We start from the raw sequence: 25,191 nt of genomic DNA, 5'->3' as shown, positions 1-25,191 counted from the left end.
GTGGATTAAATTCCTTAAATAGACCATAGCCATCTATTATGTTGGACACCTTATGATGTCTAAGCAGATAATGATAGATGATATCTTGCATGGTGGATTAAGTTCCTTAAACAGACCATGGCCTTCTATTGTGATGGACATCTTATGATGTCTAAGTAGATCACAATAAAAGATTATTTGCATGTTGGATTAAGTTCCTTAAATGGATCGCGACCTTCTATTATGATGGACATCTTATGATGTCTGAGAAGATCACTATAGATGATTACTTGCATAGTGGATTCAGTTCCTTAAACAGATCATGACTATTCATATGGTAAGCATCATTGAGTATGCGTCTGTACATACCTTATGAATATACTATCTGGTGAATATCATTTGTTGATATTCTGAAGGTCAATACTTATGATATCAAATGTAATATCAAGATGTTGAATATCTTCTGATCACAGATAATCTTATATTACATTGAGGTAATACCTAACCATGTGTTTATCCTCCCTAAGTAAGAGGGAGTGTTTATGTTTTGTAGCTTATGTCAAATAAATTCTAGTGAACACACACACACACACACACACACACACACACACAGATCATTATTATTTATATATTAGAGAAAGAGATTTTATATATGGGTATGTGCAGGATCATGGTCAACCAAACTATGGCCTTAAGTGGCAGTGAAAAATCAGCAAATCAAGGTTATTTCAACTTGACACATAATTTTAAATTGGTTTTGGGCTTTATATCAAAAAGTTGTAAGAAAATAATCTATAGGAAATTGAATGTAGTTTCTAAACTACTAGGCCTTATTTGGAGAAAAAAATATTTGATTGGTCAAAAGTTTGAATTTTAATGTGGTACTATGAAAATTTTAGGGCAAAAATAAAAAATAGGTGTATGTCTGACCACCTTAATCAAAATCAAATGATAATATTTTTTAATATAATTATAGATATAAAAAGTAGACTCGCCTAGATGTGACACATATTTTTGATATTTTTATTCCAAATAAACAATTAAATATGAATTTTCTACTAAATTTTTTTTAGAAAAAAAAATTCTTGTGTCTGATCACCTTAACTAATTGAAAACTTTACCAATTTTTTTTTTCCTCATACAAGGGGAAGCATAGAATGTGATGCAACTTTTGGATTTAAAAAATGTTATACCATTTGAAAGTTATAACTATTTTTCAATCAGTATGTCAATCAACACTTTACAACCATCTTCATTGAAAATTAACTAATAAATACTTATCGAACTCAGAATTTGATAGCAATTATATCGATAGAATCTCAAGAGTGTTATAAAAAAAACCCTTTTCATTTCATTCAATTTCAATGAAAATAATATTGTCAGATGGCTACCCGAAGTCTGAGTGTCAGTGAAACCCTTCTCAAACACGTTTTTTTGGGTTGACCAAATAGGCTTGGTAAATACCAAGCCTAATCAAATAATCGAAATAAAATTGGGTTTCCGATCTATAATTAGATACCCAATATGAAATCGGGTATCCAATCACTGCGACTTTTTACAATTACCTGGAGGGAAATTTGAGAAGAAAGATTTTCCAATTGCAATTTTGGAGGGAGGAAAATTTGAGAAGAAAGATTTTCCAATTGCAATTTTGGAAGGAGAGAAATTTGAGAGAAGAAATTTGGAGGGAAATTTAAGAAGAAAGAGTTTCCAATTGCAATTTTGGAGGGACGTAAATTTGAGAGAAGAAATTTTCCAATTGCAATTTTGGGGAGAAATTTGAGAGGGAAACTTTAGAGGGTTTTAGAGGGAAATTTATTTAGGGGAAGTGTGGACATTAATATTATTATTACATATGATTATGATTATTATTAACTATTATTATTAACTATTATTATTATATATAGTAATATGTATTATTATTAAATATAATATAGTAATGTATATGATAAATATTATTATTATTAAATATATATAGTAATACTATATGACTATTATTATATATAATAATATATATGGTTATTACTATTATTAAATCTATAATCTAGTAACATATATGATTATTATTGTTATATAATCTAATAATAATATATTATTATATTAAAATATACAGTATTATATTATTATTAAATATAATATTGTCATGAAATGCATTGAAAGGGGTGATATGTTAACCTATGACCCCTCTCGACGCATTCCAAATGGGGCCCTAGGACTAGGGACATACATTGTCATGAAATGCGTCAAGAGGGGTCATAGGTTAACCTATGACTCCTCTTGACGCATTTCATGACAACATGCATTGAGAGGGGTCATAGGTTAACCTATGACCCTTCTCGACGCATTGGAACCAACCAAATGTGTCCCTAGGAGTCCTAAGGCCCGTAAGGACATACATTGTCATGAAATGTGTTATGACCCCTCTCGACGCATTAGAACCAACCACATTCATCCCTAGGGGTCGTAGGGCCCCTAGGGACATACATTGTCATGAAATGGGTCTAACCTATGACCCCTCTTGATGCATTTGAACCAACCAAATGCGTCTCTAGGGACATAGGTTGTCATGAAATGCATCAAGAAGGGTCATAGGTTAACCTATGATCCCCCTCGACATATTTCATGACAACGTATGTCCCTAGGGGCCTAGGGATGCATCTAGTTGGTTCCAATGTGTCAAGAGGGGTCATAGGTCCTAGGGCCCCTAGGGACGCATCTGGTTAGTTCCAATGCGTCGAAGGGGGTCATAGGTTAGGGCCCCTAGGGACATAGGTTGTCATGAAATGCGTCGAGAACCTATGACCCCTGTTCACGCATTGGAACCAACCAAATGCGTCCCTAGGAGTCTTAGGGCCCCTAGGGACATACAGTGTTATGAAATGCTTCGAGAGGAATGTGTCCCTAAGGGTCCTAGGGCCCCTAAGGACATACATTGTCATGAAATGTGTCGAGGAACCAACCACATGCATCCCTAGGGGTCTTAGGGCCCCTAGGGACATACGTTGTCATGAAATGCGTCGAGAGGGGTCATAGGTTAACCTATGACACCTCTCGACGCATTGGAACCAACCAAATGCGTCCCTAAGGGTCACAGGGCCCTTAGAGACATACATTGTCATGAAATGCGTTGAACTTGTGACCCCTCTCGACGCATTAGAACCAACATGTGTCCCTAAGGGTCGTAGGGCCCCTAGGGACATACGTTGTCATGAAATGTGTTGCGAGGGGTCATAGGTTAACCTATCTCATTTTCAAGAGATCATTTTTCGTTTGGTTTCAGTACAATGATCTCAGTCGATGCCAAAACTCGCAGTGTGCTTTAGTTCATAGGTGCACCATAGTGTAACTTTAAAACCACTAATTTTGGCATTCAATTGTCAGCGCCTTTAGCTCCGGATGGGTGGATAAACCCTGGTGACACCCTTCTTCCGGCAATGGAGACCATCCATTGTCCATGGCCATCCCGTACCAAGGAGACTCCAAGGTGCTCTAAGTGCATTTCGAGGTCAATCTTTCGAGGGTCGTGACTCGAAGCTCGTGTGGGCTATCGATGAAACGTTGAATGCTACAAGACGGTGACGCCGATGCCTAAAATAACCAATCTCATTTTCGAGAGATCATGTTCCGTTTGGATTCGACACAACAATTTCGCTTGATGCCAAAACTCGCAGTGTGCCTTAGTTCATAGGTGCACCATAGCATAACTTTGAAACCGCTGATCTTGGCATTGAATTGTCAGCGCCATTAGCTCCAGATGGGCGGATGAACCCTAGTGATACCCTTGTTACGGTCGTGGAGACCATCCATCGTCTACGGCCACCTCGTACCGAGGAGACTCCAAGGCGCTATAAGTGCGTTTCGAGGTCAATCTTTCGAGGGTCATAACTCAAAGCTCGTGCGGGCTATCGATAACCCCTTACCAAGTTTGGTGAACTCGTCTAATTAAGAATTTAAAGTTGTAGCAAAAATTGCTCAAAATTGCAAAAGTTGCAAAATTGTTGCAACTTTTTCTTGCAAAGTGAAAATGAGTGCAAAGAGTCAATTAGGGGTTTGAGCACGACCATACAAGGTTGGAAACACCTATATAAGGTGTGAAATGATAGTATGCATTAATGAAGCTAGTTTTGTTAAGTGGATCAGTATGGGTAATCTGATCAATGTGAGAAATGTATAGATGTTATTCATATAATAATAGTATTGGGAACCAAGTTAAAAAGGTTTGATCCAATCAAGTCTCTTAAGTTGGGATATCTTGAGGTTATGTACAAAGTGAAGGTCTAGTTATCATAGATTATGAGTCTATGAATGAGTTCGTGGCTGGGAATAGAATCCAGAGTTGAGTAGTGGAGTCCTTAAGTGTGTTGAGATTAGATTTGAAGCCAAGAGTTAGTTTCAAGGTTGAAGATGGAGTTTAAAATCAGATTTGGGGTTATGTGAACCTTGTATAGGAGGTTAACAAGTGTGTTTATGTCATCATAGCACTTCAAATTAAACATTGCATCCAAATTTGATAATAAAAGTTGTTAAAATGTTATTCACAAATTATTGCATTTGAATCAATTATAACAAACATGATAAAAATTAATAATATTCCATAAACATGGACAATACACATGATCCACGATAAATTGAACAATACTAGATACTAAATTAATATGTATATCATTGTGCACATAAATGACAATAATAAGTATCAAAATACATGTATCCATAGACAAATTGCACAAATATATATCAAAGTTGATGTATCCATAGACAAATTACACAAATATACATCAAAATACATAGATCCATATACAAAATGTGGTTGATCATGCTATCAGAATGTGTATAATATCAATGTTTCTGTAAACAATGTGGCATATGCCATCTCAAAATGTCTCATGACGCATCCTATGAAAACTATACTCTCCTAGGCTACTGGTGGATAATCAAAATGCAGTCTCTTCATTGCACTAGGTGGATCAGATGCCTCCTACATAAACAAAAAAGGAAAACTCAAAGTTAGACTACTAAATTCATATGATTCTTTGTATCTAACATTGAATTACTCAAATGCATAGTGATCTTTTTTTTAATGATCTTTTATACTATTAAACTTTCATAATAAATACCTCTCTCTTTGACCTCCTGCGCTGGTCAGGAGTCCTCTCGTACGCCCTCAACAATGCTTGTACCTCACTGATTGTGGCCTGTGTATGTTCAAATATGTTTGTAAGATGAATCTACAACTTAAACAATAACATTATAATTCATAGCATGCTAAATTTATAACATATTTAATCAAGAAAACTACAACTTACTAGTGTAGGCTCCTCCTCAGGATATAGTGGTTGCATCATCAAAGATACAAAACTCTCCCTTCCAACCTCGTGTGCAATATGAGATACAAAATAGTAGTTGTTAATATCACATAAATCAGTTTTGAATTTATTTATGAAGATAAGGAAAATAAAAAATAAATGATACTTATATATATAATGGGGCTCTCAGTGCGAATAGAAATGCCTGAGCGTCTACGACGCAGAATCTGCATGGGCTCATTGCCAGTAGCCACACCCTATACAATAAAAAATGTAATTAAATTTCATTACCACAAACATTTTACAAGAATGCATCGATATTTAATCACATAGAAAGTACCTATTACGTTTCCTTTGGCAATCGATCCTAGCTCATCCCCGCACTTTGTCCCCCAAGGACAGGTGGTACATGCAAGATAAAAGAAAGATTAGAAACCATATATGCTACAATATCAAATAGAAAAAATAATGATAACACAACATAATGTACCTTAGATGTATCAAGGCCAAATGAAATAGCCGAGAGTGTGGCATCATCAACTTGTCACAGCTCCTCCTCAGTCATCAACTAAACATGAATGAAGATCACATGCATGTATAAGTTAGTATGGCTTAAAAATTAAAATTACTCTATTATAAAAATTAACATTAAATCACATATGTCTTAACAATAAAATGTATACACATACCGACATAGAAGGAGTCCATGCCTCTGCATGCCCCTCCTCTCTTGCACCAAGGTTTGTGTATCCTTGGCTAATACAAACTGATACTTAGGAAGATCACTTATGGGACCTAGAAAAATATTATTCCATGTAATGCAAATATGAGACACATAAACGTGTGATGAGCTAGCTGATGATGAACTCATGCCAACATCATCAACATGGGGAGGCAGGACTGACCTAGCTTGAGATATCAATAGGCTACTTAGTCCATGGATGGCTCTAATGGTCTAAGATCTAGCCTTCGTGATAATATCAAGATGTTGCACTCGAGGAGGGGGGGAGACATTGGTAGGGGGACAAAAGTGTGAACTTTCTTCTGCTAGGAAGAGGGTCTATCCTGAGGAGCTCCTAGTCCTACACCCATGTTGGGCTTCATGCTTGAATAGTTCACCTTGAGTTTCAACACAAATTCTGTATACAATTTTCTAAGGAAATAAAATGACACCTCTAAATTGCTATGTGGAGTGATGTCAAAAACTATCCACCAACGATTCTAAAAGTTCGCACGTATGACATCATTTGTGCACCACTTAATTAATAGTTTGGGCTTTTTGCAGTCAACTAGTAAACTGATTTTTGGGTTCACAAAAAGGTCAACCAAATCATCTTTACTTATATTGAGGGCCGCAACCTCATCATAGTCCAACCCATCATCAAACATCTCATGCATTTCATCACGCCAACGAAGTGGCATTTTGTTCCTTGGTAAGTGTTTCAATGTTATCTACTATGGTGTTTAACGTAGATAACATAGGAGCCAATGTAGGTATAGTATTATATGTTGTTCGCAAAGCCCTTAATTCAGTGAGATTTTTAAATATCAAATCCTCGATCCGAGGAGGGTTTTGAGGGGGTAAAGGATCATTTGGTGGACAATTTTGTGGAGAAATTGGATCGTTTGGTGGGGGGTTATGAGGAATAGTATTCCTTGCCTCAGTATCATCATTTTGGTCAGCCATACCTATTAATTTGCAAAACATAATTTATATTAAAAAAAACCTAAATTTTAACAATTCCTATCAAAAAAACTTAAATTCTAACAAATTCAACAAACTAATAAATTTATAATAAAATTTGATAAATTTATACTAAAATTGATTTAAAAAATAAAAATAAAAACCTATTATCGCATATCCAATTACAAAATGGATATCTGAGCTCGAAAAATGCTATATCACTGTCAAAACAGCAACCCTCGGGTTGTGTTTTTTTTAAAAATAGCAATACAGTTATTCGGTATCCGTTTTGATATGGGATATGCGATATTATTGGATATCCGATTTTATATTCGATATCTGATAATATCGGGTATCCCATATCAAATCGGATACCCGATAAGGGTTGGGGGCCTACTTTCCAGGTTTGGTACTAGGATGAGTGGAAAAAAAGTCAGAATGAATTTTGAAACGCTTGTAGACGTTTTCAAATTCTATTTTTTTTCACATCGCCACTTTTTGACACACCATGATCCTACACATACCCATATATAATTATAATGATTATTATTATGAATGGACATGTCCCTGAAGAGACATGTCTATTCTTAACTCAATTCTCCATTTAAATATAATTGATTGTTGCAATTGAAAAACACATACCAAAATTGGTAGTGCCATTATAGTTGCAGCGATATTAGGAAATCAACATCCATGGTCTCATAAAGATACAAGATTGGGGTTTGCTCCCCATCTACCAAGCTAAGAACTTTAACCCAAGGACTCAGTCACCTACAATTGAAAAGTAGAAAACAATTATCATTAATTAGAGACTAGAGTTAGAAATTAATAATGAAATATTTGATTACTGAATACAACAAAATCAAATATTCAACTTTTGAAGCTTCCAAGTTACCTTCACAAATTTTGTAGCACCATCGAGAAAGCATTTGTGAAAGACAATGTATGTGACACTTTGTCCATTAGGCTTCTTTGAATTGCTTGAGTTTAATTGTCGTAGACTCACAAACAATTGCTTCAAAGGATTCAAAGAGCTAATAACACTTTGCAACTTTAAGAAAATCGATGCAAACCTTGTGGCAATTGGTCTAACAAAATCCTTCCCATAGGTAAAATCTCTCATCAATTAGAGAACCAAGGGATGATAGTAGATGTATTTTGTTATCTTTCTTGCATCCTCTACAACCAGTCTAAACCAATTTAGTTTTCTTATTTGTTCAAAAGAAGGTCAAGGACATGCATTGCAGAAGGAGACCAATTAAGTGTGCTATACTTATCTTCGAGAATCCTACCAGTTGCCACATATGTTGCCGCATTGTTAGTTATTATTTGTACCACATTAGCAACCCCCACCTCCATCACAACTTGCACTAACATTAGAGCCAAAGTTTCAGTTGTCTTTAGTTTTTTTCAAGGAGGCATCCAAGGATTTCAAAAAGACCACTTGATCCTTGCAAGAAATGAAAACTTTTATGATGGTACGATTTCTTTCATCTATCCATCCATTTGAAAGTATGGTGCAGAAAAACTGTTTCCATTGTAATCTTTGATCATCAACTACATCTTTGGCCCTAGAAACATAATCTTTGAGCAACCTACAAGTGTGAAATTAACTTGACATTAAGTACAAAATTTTGATTAAAAAAACTTATTTTGAACAAAAATAAGTAAATTGTAAAACCGTAAGACATTGGAAAAATAAAACAAGTCAACTAACCTCCCACTCAAGTCCTTAAGAGTAGGTGATGAAAGTATTGTCATTGATGTCAAAGGATTTCATGAGCATATTTTAGCATCATCATTGTCAAAGGCATGAGACATCAGTGCTATCCAAAAGGGTCTACGATGTGGAAACAGATGTTGAGAACTTTGTGATTATATCGCTAAGTTTATAAGGATGATCAAGTCTAAAGTTCTAATCTATGATTAAATCGAATGGAACAGTGAATACATACAATGATATGAAAGATGAGCAAACTTCACATGCAGTGACTTAAAGATAAAGAAGAATTAGATCCGCTTAAGAAGAGTTCAGAAGAGTTACAAACCTGTGTTGAAGCTATAGTGATAAAATAAAACATCAATACAGGAGTTGCTTGACTAACTTTTCTGGTGTCGCTAATGAGTTTGGCAATTATGTTTTATATTCTTTATTATGATGTGGCTACATGACTAGTTCCAGCGATCAAACTATAGTAGTGGAAATTTAGAAGCAAGGTCGCACAATATACAAATGTCATCAGGATACACAACTATGTAAAAATGGAACCAAAGTAAGTAAGAAGCAACGATATTAATATAGCCTGGTCTGGAAGGCTAATTATCGATATGAAAAAAATTGATGAGATTTAAATGGCTAGGCTTAACCGGCACACTCGAAGCTTTGACTTCGAGTGTATCATACAATATGGGACCACTTATTCCGCAACACTTCTCTCTTTTCCGTTAGTTCCGTCTGCATTTGCCCTTGTTTAACATTTAACAGTCACGGTCACTGCAACTTGTACGCCAACCAGTTATCGCTCACACTCCATTCATAATTTAACGCTGGCGGCTAGGTTTGAATTTGAATCTCAAATCTGTGTCTCCCGCCCAGGCCACTCAAGATACATTTGCCGGGCTCAGTTCTATTAAATATTTTCTCTTGACTCGCTTCACCTGTTGAAACATAATGTTGCTTTGATGTTTTTTCTTTCTCTATTGTTGCATAGAAATAGAGAGAGCCATCACCTTGCCATTTGAGGCTATGATCTCCAATGGTTAAATCCAATGCCTTGGACAAAACGTGGACAGAGGAAGAAGGAAAAGTTGAGAGAGATTTAGGCATTTTGAGAAGGAATGATTCTTCACCCTTTTAGGCTGACTGGATCTTTGACTGGATCTTTGATTTTATATTTGCTGTGCTGTTACTTCGTATGGAAACAAGAATCAATTTTCTAAAGTTGTAAAGAGTTATCAGCAAAAAAGAGAGGGCACTCGTCCACATCAAAAATAACTCTTTTACTAGAATCAATTTTTTTCCCAATATCACCTATTTCCTACTTTTTAGCAATGACCCCTGAATGCCATGGAGACTTTACATCGTAAAGAAAAGGCTTAAGCACTAAAGGATTAAAAAATAATGTGTATATAAGACGTTCTTATGTTTCATTCCCAAACTCATTACAGTAGTGTGACTTGTTCATAGAAAAATTGTTTATGCCATGGAGTTTCACGAATAGTTTGTTTTTGAATATATGAACAAAGGAATATTCTTCGTGACAATTTATTGTTGGGAAGAACGGGTCAATATGGGCTTTTCCCCTGTATCATAACATAACATAGTCCCATTAACATCAACTTGGTCTTCCAGCTGCATTACTCTGTCATTTGACGAGTTGAACAACGTCTTGTACATAAAAGCAACCACTTTGCAAAATTGAAAATTATAAAAAATGTAATTTTAAAATTATAATTAAGATACATGTTTTGATTAAAAAAAGGCTTTCTACTTACTAGGCTGGAGTCTCATGGATGCCAGCTTCCTTAAAAATAGAGCTACACCCTGAATTTTTTTAGAAAATTTGTAAGTTGAGTGGTCCTATGGATTTTGTAATTTGTTTCACTTTAATGTTTCAGCTCCCAAATTTATTGAAAAACCTTCTAAAAGTTATTTTATGATAAAGACTTTTTTAGTTTTAAAGTGTCAGTTTTTGACAAATGGCTAGTTTTCCCCTAAGCTAGTGGCGCTATTTCCAACTCCACCCTATTTTCATCTCTTCCTAAAAATATGAGGTTCCTATTATGAAGGAAAATATTCTAATTAATCTTGTAGCCCCTCAAAACATTTCCTATGGGACCTCTTATATCTACTTGAAAAATAGACCTATAGCCCCCCCTCATGAGACCCTGCCTTAGTATTTTCTATAAGCTATACATCTATTTAAACAAATCTATCTCCATCTAATTTTTTTGTTTTTTTGTTTTTTTATAATATCATCACAATTATTTTTCATTAGTGTGAGAAAAATAATTTATATTATAATTATTTGTTCACAAACTCAATATACAACTTTCAAAATTATAATAATTCATATGTAATTATAATATTAGTAATATAAATATGTGCAAATTTTACTTTTTTTATTTACCTATAAAACATACAAATTTATACTTGTACACAAATAGGCATAATATTCTTAAATAAGTGTATATTATAATTATAAATTTCGTTTTTATATTTAGCTATATAACCTAAGTACAGAAATAAAGACTTATTATTATTATGTTCTTTGATGAATTATTACTATAATTTATTAAGTTGTTGTAGATTCAACCCAAAACCTCTCACATATGAGACTCATAATTAATCATTGTGTTAAAGGCTATTGCCTTATAAATATTAAAAATTAATATTATATAATTTTGATTAATAAAATTATTATATAAATAATTAGTTTTATTTTAAATCAAATCATATTTTCCTTAATAAAATAATTCATGTTTTCACTCTTAAATTATCAAATTTCAAATTAATTATTCGATTTTGACTAAATTATTATATTTTGCAAACTTATATGTTACTATACTTAAGTAAATTATATTAAATATTATGACTACATGCAAAAAATAAATTATATTAATTATTATTCTTTCATTACTTTTTCTCATGTTTAGCCCATCTGTGTTTTCTCTTTTGTATGAAATTTTTGTGTTGTCTCCACCCTTACTAATCATTAATATATTCATCTAATATAAGATGTTGTACTCATATTAATTATGACATGAAAATCCTTGCAATGTGTTCCTTAAGCCATTTCAGGCTAAAAAGGATGCATGCATAGTTACAAGGGCATTTCAAACAGGATATTAGATATTGTTTCTCTACACTAGTCCCTCTAGCTATCTTGTGACCATTGTGAATTGAATTCTCTCACAATGGATACACTATTCACATTAAAATAGGTACAAGAGAGATGTCATTCTAGGGTGAACTTTTAATTGAGATTATAATTGATGATGAATGCAAAGCATAATTAAGACTAACACACATATTGTAGTGGTTTTTGTAATCACCATTCTACATGGTCATAGAGACAAAGTGATAATCTTAGAATTGTATCAAAGTTTGTTCAAGAGACAAATCTTAATCAAAATGAATTTGGTTATGGATAATGTAGATGAAAATATATGCATTACTAAGAGAAATGATTATGGAATGTGAGATCTGTTGGTGCCCAAATCGACTAGTAGCAAATCCTATGAGTTTTCCTACTCAATCTTGGGATCTTCCAAGTAAATTTGGCCAATGAACATGAATGATCCTCAAAGACCAAAATCCCTTGCACTTTAGGCTCTTAAAGTATTACATGATTTTTATTGTAGGCTAACCTATACCCTAACCTTCGAAACTAGTTAAAGGATTTTTATTGTAGGCTTCAAATGATTTATCTCAAGAGGGAAAGAGGTTCTTGAGATAAATCAAAACCATGACCAAAATGCTTTTGGGATGCTTGATAAAAAATTGAGAGTATGAATGATACTGATTCAATTATATGAATATGCATAAGGTAACGAGCTTGACCAACTACAGAGGTATATGTCAACTTAAATGGAATAGGCAAGACCGATCCCTTGTCCAATTGTGAACAAACAAATTCTTTCTTACATGGACTAACTATCATCAACCTTTTGGAGACAACATGCACAACCATCAAACACTACTCAAGGAGAACTTAAAATATAAAACCCTAGTGTAAATGAATATAACTTTAGCCAAAGAAGGCTAGTTAAATAAATTTTGCATAGCATACAACTTTGATGATCAAGAGAATATATTAGGTTAAATCTATCAAACGACAGTAAGGAATCCAAGAGGACAATATTTGATGCAAGTAATTGAAATTATTTTTTCCCAAATTGAGATGACAAGAATAATCTTTAAATTGCTTCAAAATAAGGAAGTACAATTATGTGATGTTCAATTTCAATACATACCTAAAACTATAAAATCATTTGTTCTTGATATGTCTATTATACTCTAATGTTGTGTATCTTTTTGTATCTTTATTGCAAACGGTCTTAACAATCTTCATAGAAAATGAAAGGATTCATACAAGCTTGACACCATTGTGACTAGACTAACTATTAACTAAATACAACTGAATTACATTAATTACAATGCAATTTAAATATCTTAAAATATCAATTCCAAAGATTCAAATCATGAACACCATTCTTTTCAATAGTGACATCCTTTGATTTGAGAATTAAATCTTTGATAATCAAATGTGTTTTATAATGTTTCTTTGATTCTCATTTATTTTATTCAAAAAATATTCCCATGCTCTTGATCACCCGAGAAACAAATCCTACACAAAAAATAATATGGTAAGATAACTTAATTTAAAATAAATCAAAACCTTACCTCATCTTTATGTTTATCCCAGATAATTTATGCATCCTTCCTACACACAAAACATTGTCAAAACAATTTATTTTTGATAAAATATTTAATTGGACTTTAAACATGATTTAAAGATATATTTTCAAAATAAAAATTTACCCTAATGTTGACTCTTCTTATTAATATATGGTAGGAAAGCAATATCCCTTAAACATTTCATCGTGAGGAGTGTATATTTTTAACCGTGAAAATATATTCCTCATCTAAAGTTTTAACATAAAAATGAATTAGAATATTCTCTTTAAAATACTCTAATACCCTCAAAGATATACCTTTTGCCTCAACTTTATTATTACCTTCAAATTTTATTTTAACGATAAATGCTAAGAGAAATGTCTGAATGATATATAATATATGCACTTATACCTTTGAAATAAAAATGTAGCATTAATACATTTCCCTAAATAACTCATCGTTTCTCAATATTAGAGATTTAAAAAATAAATTCAAAAATAAATATTTTCTCACAAGTACTACTAAGTAATGTATAAAGAACATTTTCCCTCACTATATATAAATATGTTAAGTTTTAGTTTGATGGTATTATGTTTATAATATTGCGCTTTCATAAAGATCCAATAAATTTCCATTAAGTTGATTACTCGTTATCATTTTTCAAAACTTTAATATCTTCATGAAATATTCAAAATAATGTGAAAATTAATTTGAAGATATTTTATAAAATTTCGTTGTTTCAATGCTCATCTTTTATTTTGAAAATTGTAAAAATAAAATAAAGATGTGACAAAATATTTTTGATAAAATAATCTTCATATTAATATTAAAGAATCACTTTCCTTCTACTTACCTTTTCCTTAATTCAGGAGGTAGTGTGAAAATTCCTGTTGCAGCCACCGATTATTTATCTCCTATTGCAAACGATTATTAAATTGCTGAAAAAATAATTCATATCTAACACAACTGCAACTTCACCAATAAAATACGGAAATAAATTCACAACACAAAGAACACAATATTTTTGGACAAATCATCCTTGGAAAAAACCCTAAAGGAAAACCAGTTCTGTAGATCAAAAATATATTAACTTTAGCAAATCAAGAGATATAAAATTCCTTGCCTCTCACTAGAAAAATTCAGACAACCTTCGTCCTGATATTCCTCATTGCGATGCCCAACGCTATCACTGTACCCTTGCTAACATTGCAAGACCATTTGCTATCACTACAAATGCTTCTACAACTTGTGTTCCTATGTTATGTTCTCCAAATGCCCCCCTTGACCCCCCTTTTATACTACCTAACCAAGAGGTTTCTAGTTGCTTCTTGATCAAGATAACCTAACCAAGAAGTTTCTAGTTGCTTCTTGATAACAACCTAACCAAGAAGTTTCTAGTTTCTTCTCAATTAAAACAACCTAACCAATAGATTACTAGTTACTTCTAGAAGGAGTCAATTAATAAATAAATATTTTCTAATTAATCACATAAGGATTAACAACTATCCAAGCTACCTAAAACTAAAACTATCTCTTAGTGAGGAAGTTGTTTTGCATGACACCCAACTTATCTCTAAAGAAGATGAATTTCCCCTTCCCCAATGCCTTAGTTAGATTGTCTGCTACCCGCTCCTCTATAGATATGTACTGTAGATAAACAACCCCCCGTTGTACACAATCTCTGATGAAGTGATATTTGATGTCTATATGTTTAGACCTATCATGAATTATTGGATTCTCAGAAAACTTGATGCAACTCTAATTATCATAGTGTATCATAGTAGTTTCAACTTTTTGACCAAACAAGGCTACTAACAACTTACGAAGACATATAGCTTCACATGTCGCCATGATAACTGCTATGTATTCTGCTTTTGCTAAACTTAGAGCCACATATTTTTGCTTCTTGCTAAACCAAGATATAATGCCTGATCACAAACTGAAACAACACCCTAAAGTGCTCCTTTTGTCCATTGTACTGCCAACCCAATTTACATCAGTATAGCTCATAAACAATAAAAGAAATTTAGTAATTGAGTTTTCCTATTGGACTACCATAGAAGTAGGACTTATCAGAGCACTAAATATCTTATCAAAGTAGCGAGAAATGTCAAAAGTCAGCATTAGGTTAAAGCAAAGAAGATTGTTTGAGAGGTTTAAACAAAAGGATGAAATCATGGTATTATGATTGTTGGAACTAGGTTTAGATTTTTCATGACTCATGCTATATTTAAGTGAAAGAAAGAAGACAAGTTTTTCTATCATGACTGGAAGAAGTGTGGTTGGAAAAGGAAGCAGAGTAGAGGCTATTGACAAAGTTGTGTAGAAGTAGTAAGTGAGTTATAATCAAAGTTGAAGGCATGATGGTATATTATTATGCTAAAGAGATTTAAGGGATCTAATATAGAAAGGAAGTGAAAACTATAGATAATTTTGTTTATGTTACCTTCTTGTCATTGTAATAGTTGAAATCCCTTGAAAGGGTGATCCTGATAGGTCTATTGTAAAACCTTTAACAAGGTAAAATTCTTAGATTATAGTGTCGAAATCCTTTAGAAAGGTTATTCCTAATAGTGTAAATATCATTATATATAGATAGATAGATAGATAGATAGAGAGAGAGAGAGAGAGAGAGAGAGAGAGAGAGAGAGAGAGAGAGAGAGAGAGAGAGAGAGAGAGAGAGAGAGAGAGAGGAAAATTGTTTAACAAGGTATATTTTATAGTGTTTTGTAACCCTTAATCAAGCAAGCTTCTAACATAGCATATTCTCGAAGAGTGTAGTATTTGGGAGCATTGTTCTCACACTGTGCTTTTCACCTAAAATAGGTTTCCACGAGATAAATATTGATATTACTATTATGTGTTTACTTTATTATTCTATGTGAATGTTCATGCACGTAATCGATAATAGTATTATAGGTAGAATTGAATCTTATTGGTAAATAGTACTAAAAGTTGTAAGATCTAAAAATTGGTGATTATTGATTCAACCCCCTCTTAGTAATCAATCTTGTACCTAAATAAGGTACTAATTAGATAAATATGTAGAAAAATATAAATAAAAGACAGAAACAAATTGATATTGAACAAAAATTTGAAAATCTAAGAGGTAGATCCAAGTACTATCATATGGGCCAAATATTAGCACAAAATGCTAAGCCTCCTTTTATAGATGTCAAGTCTAACATATCTGTTGAACTCGTGTCAAGAGGGGAGGAGGTGAGATGGAGCATCCAATGGGAAATGGTAGAGAGGGAGACAGTTAATGTCTATCCCGACCAATCTCAGAAGGATAGCAGCTTGGGTGTACAAATAATGGGCCTTAGAGGTGGGAAAGGAATCTGTAATAGCAACTGAAGAGTAGTATACCAAGGAAGGGTATTTGTGTCATCCTTTAGTTGAGTTTGCAAAGCCACAAAGGTGGTGGAGGAACCATATTAGGTCAAAGTTGACCGCCAATCTGAAAGGGTGGGCACCAAACTCAGCCAAAATAACATTGTGGGGGGTGGATTTTTGGCATTTGTTAATCTGATGGAGGAGAAAAATATGGATAATCTTGATCAAGGCCCAATCCGAGTCTAAAATGGAAGGCCCCCATATCACTGAACCATAGAACAATGTAGGTCTAACTAAGGAATCCAAGAGGGTAAACACAATTGAGGTATCTAGGAAGTGATGTCTAAAGAATTATCTCTCAAGCATGGCAAGGGAACCCAATGCTTTGCAAATTCAAGGCTAAATGGCTTTTCGTAACCTAAAATGGGGCCTAGAGAACTTAACCCTAAGGTATGTGTAAGATGAAGCAATCTCGATTTCTCGACCTTGGAAGTGGAAATGGACATGAAAGGTCTCCAAACCATTGAAGACCATAACATGAGTCTTCTCAATGTTCACAACCAGTTGTCTCAAGTCACAAAAAGATGCGAGGGAGAGAGAGAGAGAGAGAGAGAGAGAGAGAGAGAGAGAGAGAGAGAGTAATAAAAGGGGAGGGAGACAATAATGTGGGAGAGAGATATATAGAGGAGTGAGAGGGTTTTAAACAAGTGATTGCAGAGTTTTTATATATTAAAAAGTTGTAAAAGTTTGTTACACCTTTAATAGTGATATTATATTATGTCAAGTTAGGCTTTCACACTCCATGCATAAGTCAAAATCCTCTATATTCTCTATATCATTTCTGCTTCCTCTTTGGGTTTATACTCCTCATCCATGTCTGGCAATAATTTGTCCCTCCTTTTTCCCTTTTATATATGTATTAAAGACCCTATAAAAAGTGTGATGTTATTGTATTTTTGTTTTTCTTTATTAATCTTTGAATGTGTAATGAGGTGACTATTCAAGATTGTTAATTATCTAAGTGATGGCTTTTTACATTTAATATTTTATTCATTCTTCCTACTCTCAAAAATTGGACATTGTTTTAACAGATACATCTATGTATACCTCACACAATTTCTCTCCATTTATATATGGTGTAGGTGATTTCTATCTATACCTCACATAATTTCTCTTCATTTATATATAGTGTAGGTGATTAGAGAAATTTTTGTGCATATAGATGACTTGCATTATGAAATTGATTTCTCTATTGATAGATTCTCAAGTGTGGGAGAATGTGTTGTCTATGTGATAACTACCATTGAATTGTAGGGGTGTTCATATAGTTTACAATTATACATTGACATGAGAGAATAATTTTGCTCCAAGTTTATGCAATGAAAAAATAATCCAAAGAGTTTGTGCATGCATAATATGGCTCTTTTCACTGGCATAGGCTTATTAGTATAAGTGATTGAGGCATCCTTGAATTTATGGACATATTACATCTTCCTAATTATCTTCCTAGTAGTAGGTTACCAAGGGTAGATAATGTGGTGTTATGTAGTTAAAGTGTAGCATATTTAGTGTGATCTTTTGAGCATTACTCAATGGTTCATGTGACTTGGATGATAGATTATACATTATACATGATTCTCATATGTGAGAATTATTTTTTGTCAATCTAGAATAGTGAAAAATTAAGTCAATTAGATCCCTTATACCAATTATTGACTTAATGTAACATATCTCTATATAGAACTCAAGTGGAAGGACTACAAATGTTTATTCAACCAAAGCTTACCTTTTCAAATGATCATTAATATGATCTAAAGATAATGTAGGATAAATATAATTTTTCACATAGTAGACTCATCTAATCCTAGTAAGAAAAAACATGCACACCTTCATTTTTATTATGCAAAAATCTACAAGTAATATTAAGTATTAGATGAAAAAATGTAAATATTTAATCAATAGTTACTATCACAATCATTAAAATACATTCAAATATTTAATTCTTTCAACTATACCATATATAACCTTAAGAAACATAAGTTGTATGATAGATAAATCTGCAAAGTTTACAAGATTAATAGGACATGTGAAAGGATACATAAATGTATATCACAACTTTCATTGAATTGCTTCTGCAGAATTTATCCAATCCACTCATTTTAAGGATAATGAAAAAATATCAAGCATTCTTGAGAAATTTAAGTTGTGAAACATAATAGAGAGTAAAACGAATAAGTTTTTATTGCTCTTTTACCATTGTAGATTAGGTACACAAGATTATGATTTATTAAAAACAACATATAGCTTAAGCAACACATTTCTATTGTTTGGAGCACTTAAAATCTGAATTAAAACAGTTCACAAGAAACAAATAAACACTTTCTTCTTTATAATATTGTATTATTGTTAGAGTTAGCAAAACCTTTGAGGAAAAATGGAATGGCTAGAACAAAAGCTTGATATGATTTTGATTAGCATTGATCCTTCATATTATTGTAGGAGAGTTATTTTACAAAGAAGGTTATTCACATTACAAATGATTAACTTAGTAGAAACAAAAGAACTGTTGAATCTAGATGAAGATGTTATATAACCCATACAACATTTATTAATATAGTGTATAATCCACAAGGGCATATTTACAAAGCCTGCAGGTAGACTATCCAGAAAGTTGACTATTGTAAGTCATTCAACGAGTACTGATTCAAAATTTTAGTGAGGCAAGGGAGCATGAGGCGCGGAGCAAGTCCAAAAAATCAGTAGTCCAGATGTAATCTTCACTTATAATCTACATTTTCGTTCTTCAAAGAGCGTGCAATTTTAGTGATGTTTGATTTATATATTAAACTCAACATTTTCAATCCACCAATGTATAAGGAAACATTAAACCTGCACCTTCTCATTTGATCTCGCAATGAAACCTACCTTTCCTATGAAGTCAAGTAAAATCATCTTAAAAACAAGCCATCGGGGTCATTGGGCAGATCTTTATTTAGAACCATGAAGAATCGTTCCTTCTCAAAACGCCTAAATCTCTCTCAGCTTTTCCTTCTTCCTCTGTCCACGTTTTGTCCAAGGCATTGGGCTTAACCATTGGAGATCGTAGCCTCAAATGGCTTCTGAAGCTCATGGCTCTCTCTATTTCTATGCAACAATAGAGAAAGAAAAAACTTCAAAGCAGCATTCTGTTTCGGCAGGTGAAGCGAGTCAAGAGAATATTTAATAGAACCGAGCCCGACAAATGTATCGTGAGTGACCACAGATTTGAAATTCAAATTTAAACGTAACCGCCAGCATTAAATTATGAATGGAGTGTGAGTGACAACTGGATGGCGTAGAAGTTGCAGTGACCGTGACTGTTAAATGCCAGACAAGGGCAGATGCAAACAGAGAAGTGTTGCAGAATAAGTGGTCCCACATTGTATGACACACTCGAAGTGCCGGTTAAGCCCGGCCGATTTAAATGAAGAGATGGTCAAGAGCCATGTAAGACCGTACATGGTGCTGAAAGACTTGGTCAAGACGATTATTACAGAAAGTCTAGACTCTGACGTTTTTCCAACAGCGATAGCCGTACAACAAAGTTTATACGTAACTATGTTTGATTACAACGCTCAAATTAAAAACAACTAAAAACATACAAAGGAAAAGAACCACAATATGGAAGGTTATGTGACAGTATTTATATAACCCGATAAGATGGAATTGTAAGCAGCTTGTAATACAGAGAAAATAGTGGCAATTTCAGCGAGACATATTCCAAGACTATAGAAACGACAAATACCAAATAAAGCAATGACGGTAATGAGCGACCATCTATGATTCCAACATTCAAAGTAAAGGCAGAGACTTCATTAAATTATTGCATAAGCCGTGTGAGGGAAACAAATAGAAAATAACTTGAAGTAGTGATGGAGTTGTGAAATTCCAAACGTATAAGGAAAAGGCAGAATTAAGAAATCAGATTTGGAGACAATGGTTATCGTGAAAGTGTTAAGAAATGATAGATAACTTTCAGCGTTCAAAGTGTTTCAAGCAGCAATTATTAATATACAGATAACGATGATGAAAGGGGAGATAAAATAGTTGCATGAACAGAGGAGACGTACTCAGGGATTGTGGAAGACAGATAATCCTAAGGCTGACATTATATTTTAAAGAGATGAAATAATTTCGCTAGAGCGATTAAATGCACAGCAGGTGAGCCAAAGAACCGTCACGGAGGAAAGTATATAAAAGATCCACGTAAGACAAAATCGACACTTAATGAAGGAGCCAACATTACATAATATTATTGCGTCTTTTATATACTATTAATGCCATGGTTTTTGGAAAATAAGTAATGATCAATAATACACATGAAAGAAGTTTTATCCAGACCAAACACGTCAGCCACGAACCACATGCTGGAGATAACATATGAATTTTAAAATTCAAATTATGCCAATTAGAGTAATAAAGATTTTTTTAAAGCGTAGCCGATGGATCAAAAATCCAAATTGATTAATGAAAACAGCGATTAGAAAAAGGTAATTAAGAAATATATTAGTAAAGAGATATGGCTAATAAAAGGATACGTTTCATATGAAAAGATGTGTCCTTTCACAGCTTATACATATATATAGCACTTTGATTGAAGAAAAATAAAAGATGTGGAAAATGAAAATGTAAGGCCTGTTTGGCAACGAGCATACAAGCGGAATAAGCATACGTAAATTCTTAAAATTTTGAATTCTTCGTTTGGATGCACCAAATCGAAATTGGAATACGAAGTAAAATAGGAATACGTATTCCAATTTTGGCCCAAAAACGAGGTTTTGTAATTCCACCCAAATAGGTGTTATTGGAATATGTATTCCTATTCCACTTTTATTTATTTTAGAAAACATAAATTTTGGGGTCCGCAAATTCTTCATCAAATATTGGCTGAACCAAATAGGGAATAAGAATACATAGCCCCATTTTCTATTCCAGAATAGCTATTCCTATTCCCCTATTCCTATTCCAACAGCCAAACAGTGACAAATATATGAATAGATAAAATAGAGAAGAGTGGAGTGTGTATGATGATTGAATAGAATTAAAATATTATCTGAAGTCAAGGAAGAATATGAGTGAAAGATAGAAAAAATAGAAATGTGAGTAGAAGAAAAGAAAAATGAATAAGCAATAAGAAGGTATGCAATAAGGTATATAAGAGATAGCAAAAGAAATGTAAAAAGTGAGTGTGTGGAAATATTTGAGAGATCAGAAGTAAGAGTAGTAAAAATAAATACACATATATATTAAGATTGAAAATCTAATATATATCAGAGTTTGTGGAGTAAATGAAAAATACATATCTTTAGTAAAAAATGACTTCAGGAAGACAAGTTATAAAAGAAAGGTGCGTCAAAGAATCTATCTAGACTTGAAGTGGAGCTATAAAGTGAAGTACAAAAGGGAATGATTTATTTGTCTATCATTAGTTGAGTTGACAAGATTGCCAAGGTGGAGAATCAGTTTGTGTGTAGTGGGTTGGTACTCACAAAGACATCAGTGGGAGTTGGTGCTTCCAGTAGGTCGATGCCTGTGAAGTGTGGGAATTGGAGCTTCTAGTGAGTCAGTGTTCATAAACATAGGGGTTGGAGCCTCTAGTAGGTTGGAGTCTACATTGTAAAAGAATGAGTTTATATAAAAGCATATACTTGTTGTGGTTTTCTCCTGTATTAGATTTTCAGTTCCACATAAATCATTGTGTATTTGTGTTCATGTGCATAATTGTCTATTTTAACATCTAAGGTTATTAAAGTAATTGTTTAGATAAAAATGTTTTAAATTGGAAAAGTTGTTATTGTACTGATTTATCCCCATTCTCAGTGTAATCGTGTGCTCTTCAGTAGGTACCTTGTGTTAAAACAGGTCATGAACAACATAAAAACCAAAGTAATAACTGTTGTAATGTAGAAAGTAGGGCAAAACATAGATATATAGCCGATAAACAACAATATATTACTCTAGCTTGCTTACATGCATCAGGTCTTCTAACAATGCACAGCTTGTATGTGCACATAACATATTTATACATGTAATACCAAAATCTAGAAACTCCTTTTCTAGAGTATTCTATATCCTAGAATGTTCTACATCTAATCTGGGTTGTACAATGGAAGGCTCTAGGAAGCCTCTTCTCTAGATTCTTCTAGACAATCTTAACCCTTAACACCTTGTAGGCTTTTCCTACTACAATAATTCAAGTCAGAAAATTTAGCCAATAGGGGTTAGCTGCAACATTGAATGAGATGTTGAAAAAACAAAAATCAACACATTGAATGTCAACTTGCCGATGCACATCGTTGTTCCACACAATACCTTCTATTGATGATTGTGCTCCTGAAGTGTTTTTGTGCACAAAAAAGCCATCTAAGGAAGATGTGTGTGGTTGTGGTCTACTAGAACCAGCTTAAGTGGAAGCCATGGGAATGGTAGATTTGCGGATCCATCGGCCATGTTGTGAGCCCACTATGCCCTCAAGTGCTTCTTCTTCCTTGAGGTTTTCTTGGATACCTAGTCACAACCCACACTATTTTATTATGAAATGAATCAATGATCATTGTTTTAGCAAAATGTAGATTGTAAACAAAGGATGGTGATTGGGAAATAATGAATGATTCTTAAAAAAGAGATAGTGTGAGCCTTGAGATACCTTGTGATTTGGGAATGGTTGCCCTCATGACCAATTTTGTTTTTTCCCTCTATAACTTTGTTTTTTCCTAGGCACATAGCAAGGCATTCATCTCTGTTTATTTCAGTTGTGGTGTTTTCATAAATCCTTGTGTCATGCTTTATGATCCCTCCAAGGTGGTCTTTCACACAAGATATGCCTTGACCAATAACTTTTTCGCATTTTATGCATATTATGGTATTAAAGTTAGGCCCTTAAAAGTATACGCCTGTGCCTTGTCTCTAGACCCTTTAGCATGCATTCCTACATATCTCGATGGACATGCATCTCCTGGGGCATTGACAGGCCCAATTGTAGAGGCATTTGTACTTGCCATTTTGATGAAGAATCAACCTACACATGTTACACACAAAATGAGGGCACAAGTTCAGAAATTCAATAAAGAAATTTAGAAACAAAGTTTAAAACTTTAGATAAGTTTAGACATAGCTGAAACTTGAAAGAAAAAAAGGTGTTAGCTTATAAATTTTTTAAATAAAAGATGAATATTTTGAGAAAAATATATGCAAAAATTACTAAAAATTTGTATTAGATCTTATTCATTACCTTCTAAAAGGAGTTAGAGTAAATTGGAAATGGTTTGTATAAACTTAGATGCATTTCATACAAGACAACACAATTTTAAAACAAAAGAGAGAATTTTGAAAAGTTACTTGTGAATGTGAATTTGCTTGAAAAATCTCTTTCAATCTGCTTCAAATCCACAATAAATTGATTTATAAGGTTGTAAATGATGGCATTCCTCTTCCTAAACCTTTCTACCCTCTCTGAAATTCAAGAGGCATTATCAAAATATATTTTGGTCCTTTGTTGGGTTGTCATAGTTTATCAAACCTGTGGATGTTAGAAAATAGTCATTTATTGCCAAATTTTTCATGATTTATTGGTTGTAACTTAGCATTTTACCAGCGACATTTTGCAATTTAGCATTGACAATAATTTGTAGCCATTTCTCGCAGTCCTCTACTTCTCACAAGAAGTTGGCTTATTGGTGACTTATCAGTGATATTTATGGTCATTTTGAGGCATGATGATTGAACATGTAAGGCTAAATAAAGCCATTTGTACAAAGTTGTCAAAGGTGCCTAGTAAGGTTCTGAAATTGTCCATATGGTCAAATCATGCAAATAAGCCCATGGAAGGGTAAAACGGGTGTAAATGGCCTTATTTAGTCCATTTTGATGTGTTAGGAGGGTTTAAACAAAGTTTGGAAGTCATTTGTGCAAAAATGTGAAATTTGTTGACGAGTTACAAAAATTCAAGGTTTTGCAAAGTTGCACAAACATTGAAAAAAGGAAGTTGATCGGTCATAAGATTAGTTCAATAGTTAGGGAATTGTAAGAAGGTTAGAAAAACCTTGTAATGCATTGAATTGAAGTGAGTGAGCAAGTTAGAGGAAACCTTTGTATGGGATAAACCAACAAGGCTCTAACTGTCACCACCCTGCAGGCATTTGGTGGAGAGTGGAGAACAAAATGTATCATTTTGATTTTTGAACTTTCATGCATAGAGTATTGGAGCAATAGAAAGCAATTGATTATATGAGAATCCAATGCAATGAATTGTGAATGGAGGATTTATGAGGAAAACTTTTGTTTGAATCCCTTTTCTTTGACCTTTTACTATTGACAGGCACTTTACTCATCGGTTTTGTGCATCTTTCTATATGTAAGTTGATTGAATTGTTATTTAAAAATGTAGTATGATGAATGAACTTTCTTTTCAATCAATTTAGAGATGCAGTTGCAGATCCTGGAGAGAAGTC

At 33.4% G+C, this 25,191-nt stretch overlaps 1 protein-coding gene across 1 annotated transcript in view; it reads left to right on the top strand.

The window, feature by feature from the left end:
• The window catches only part of LOC149543679 (uncharacterized), a 196,838-nt gene extending 172,402 nt beyond the window's left edge, over positions 1-24,436 (top strand). Inside the window, exon 10 of the mRNA XM_089798438.1 lies at positions 24,386-24,436. Coding sequence (XP_089654564.1) covers positions 24,386-24,421 — 36 coding nt within the window. The 3' untranslated portion in view covers positions 24,422-24,436. The remainder of the gene's footprint in view (positions 1-24,385) is intronic.
• The last annotated feature ends 755 nt before the right edge of the window (positions 24,437-25,191 follow it).

Source organism: Cupressus sempervirens, chromosome 8 (assembly GCF_028749045.1).
Source record: "Cupressus sempervirens isolate cs-2001-9-10 chromosome 8, ASM2874904v1, whole genome shotgun sequence".
NCBI classification, from domain to species: Eukaryota; Viridiplantae; Streptophyta; class Pinopsida; order Cupressales; family Cupressaceae; genus Cupressus; species Cupressus sempervirens.
Note: the sequence above shows the minus strand (reverse complement) of the source record. Positions and strands in the feature narration are given on the sequence as shown.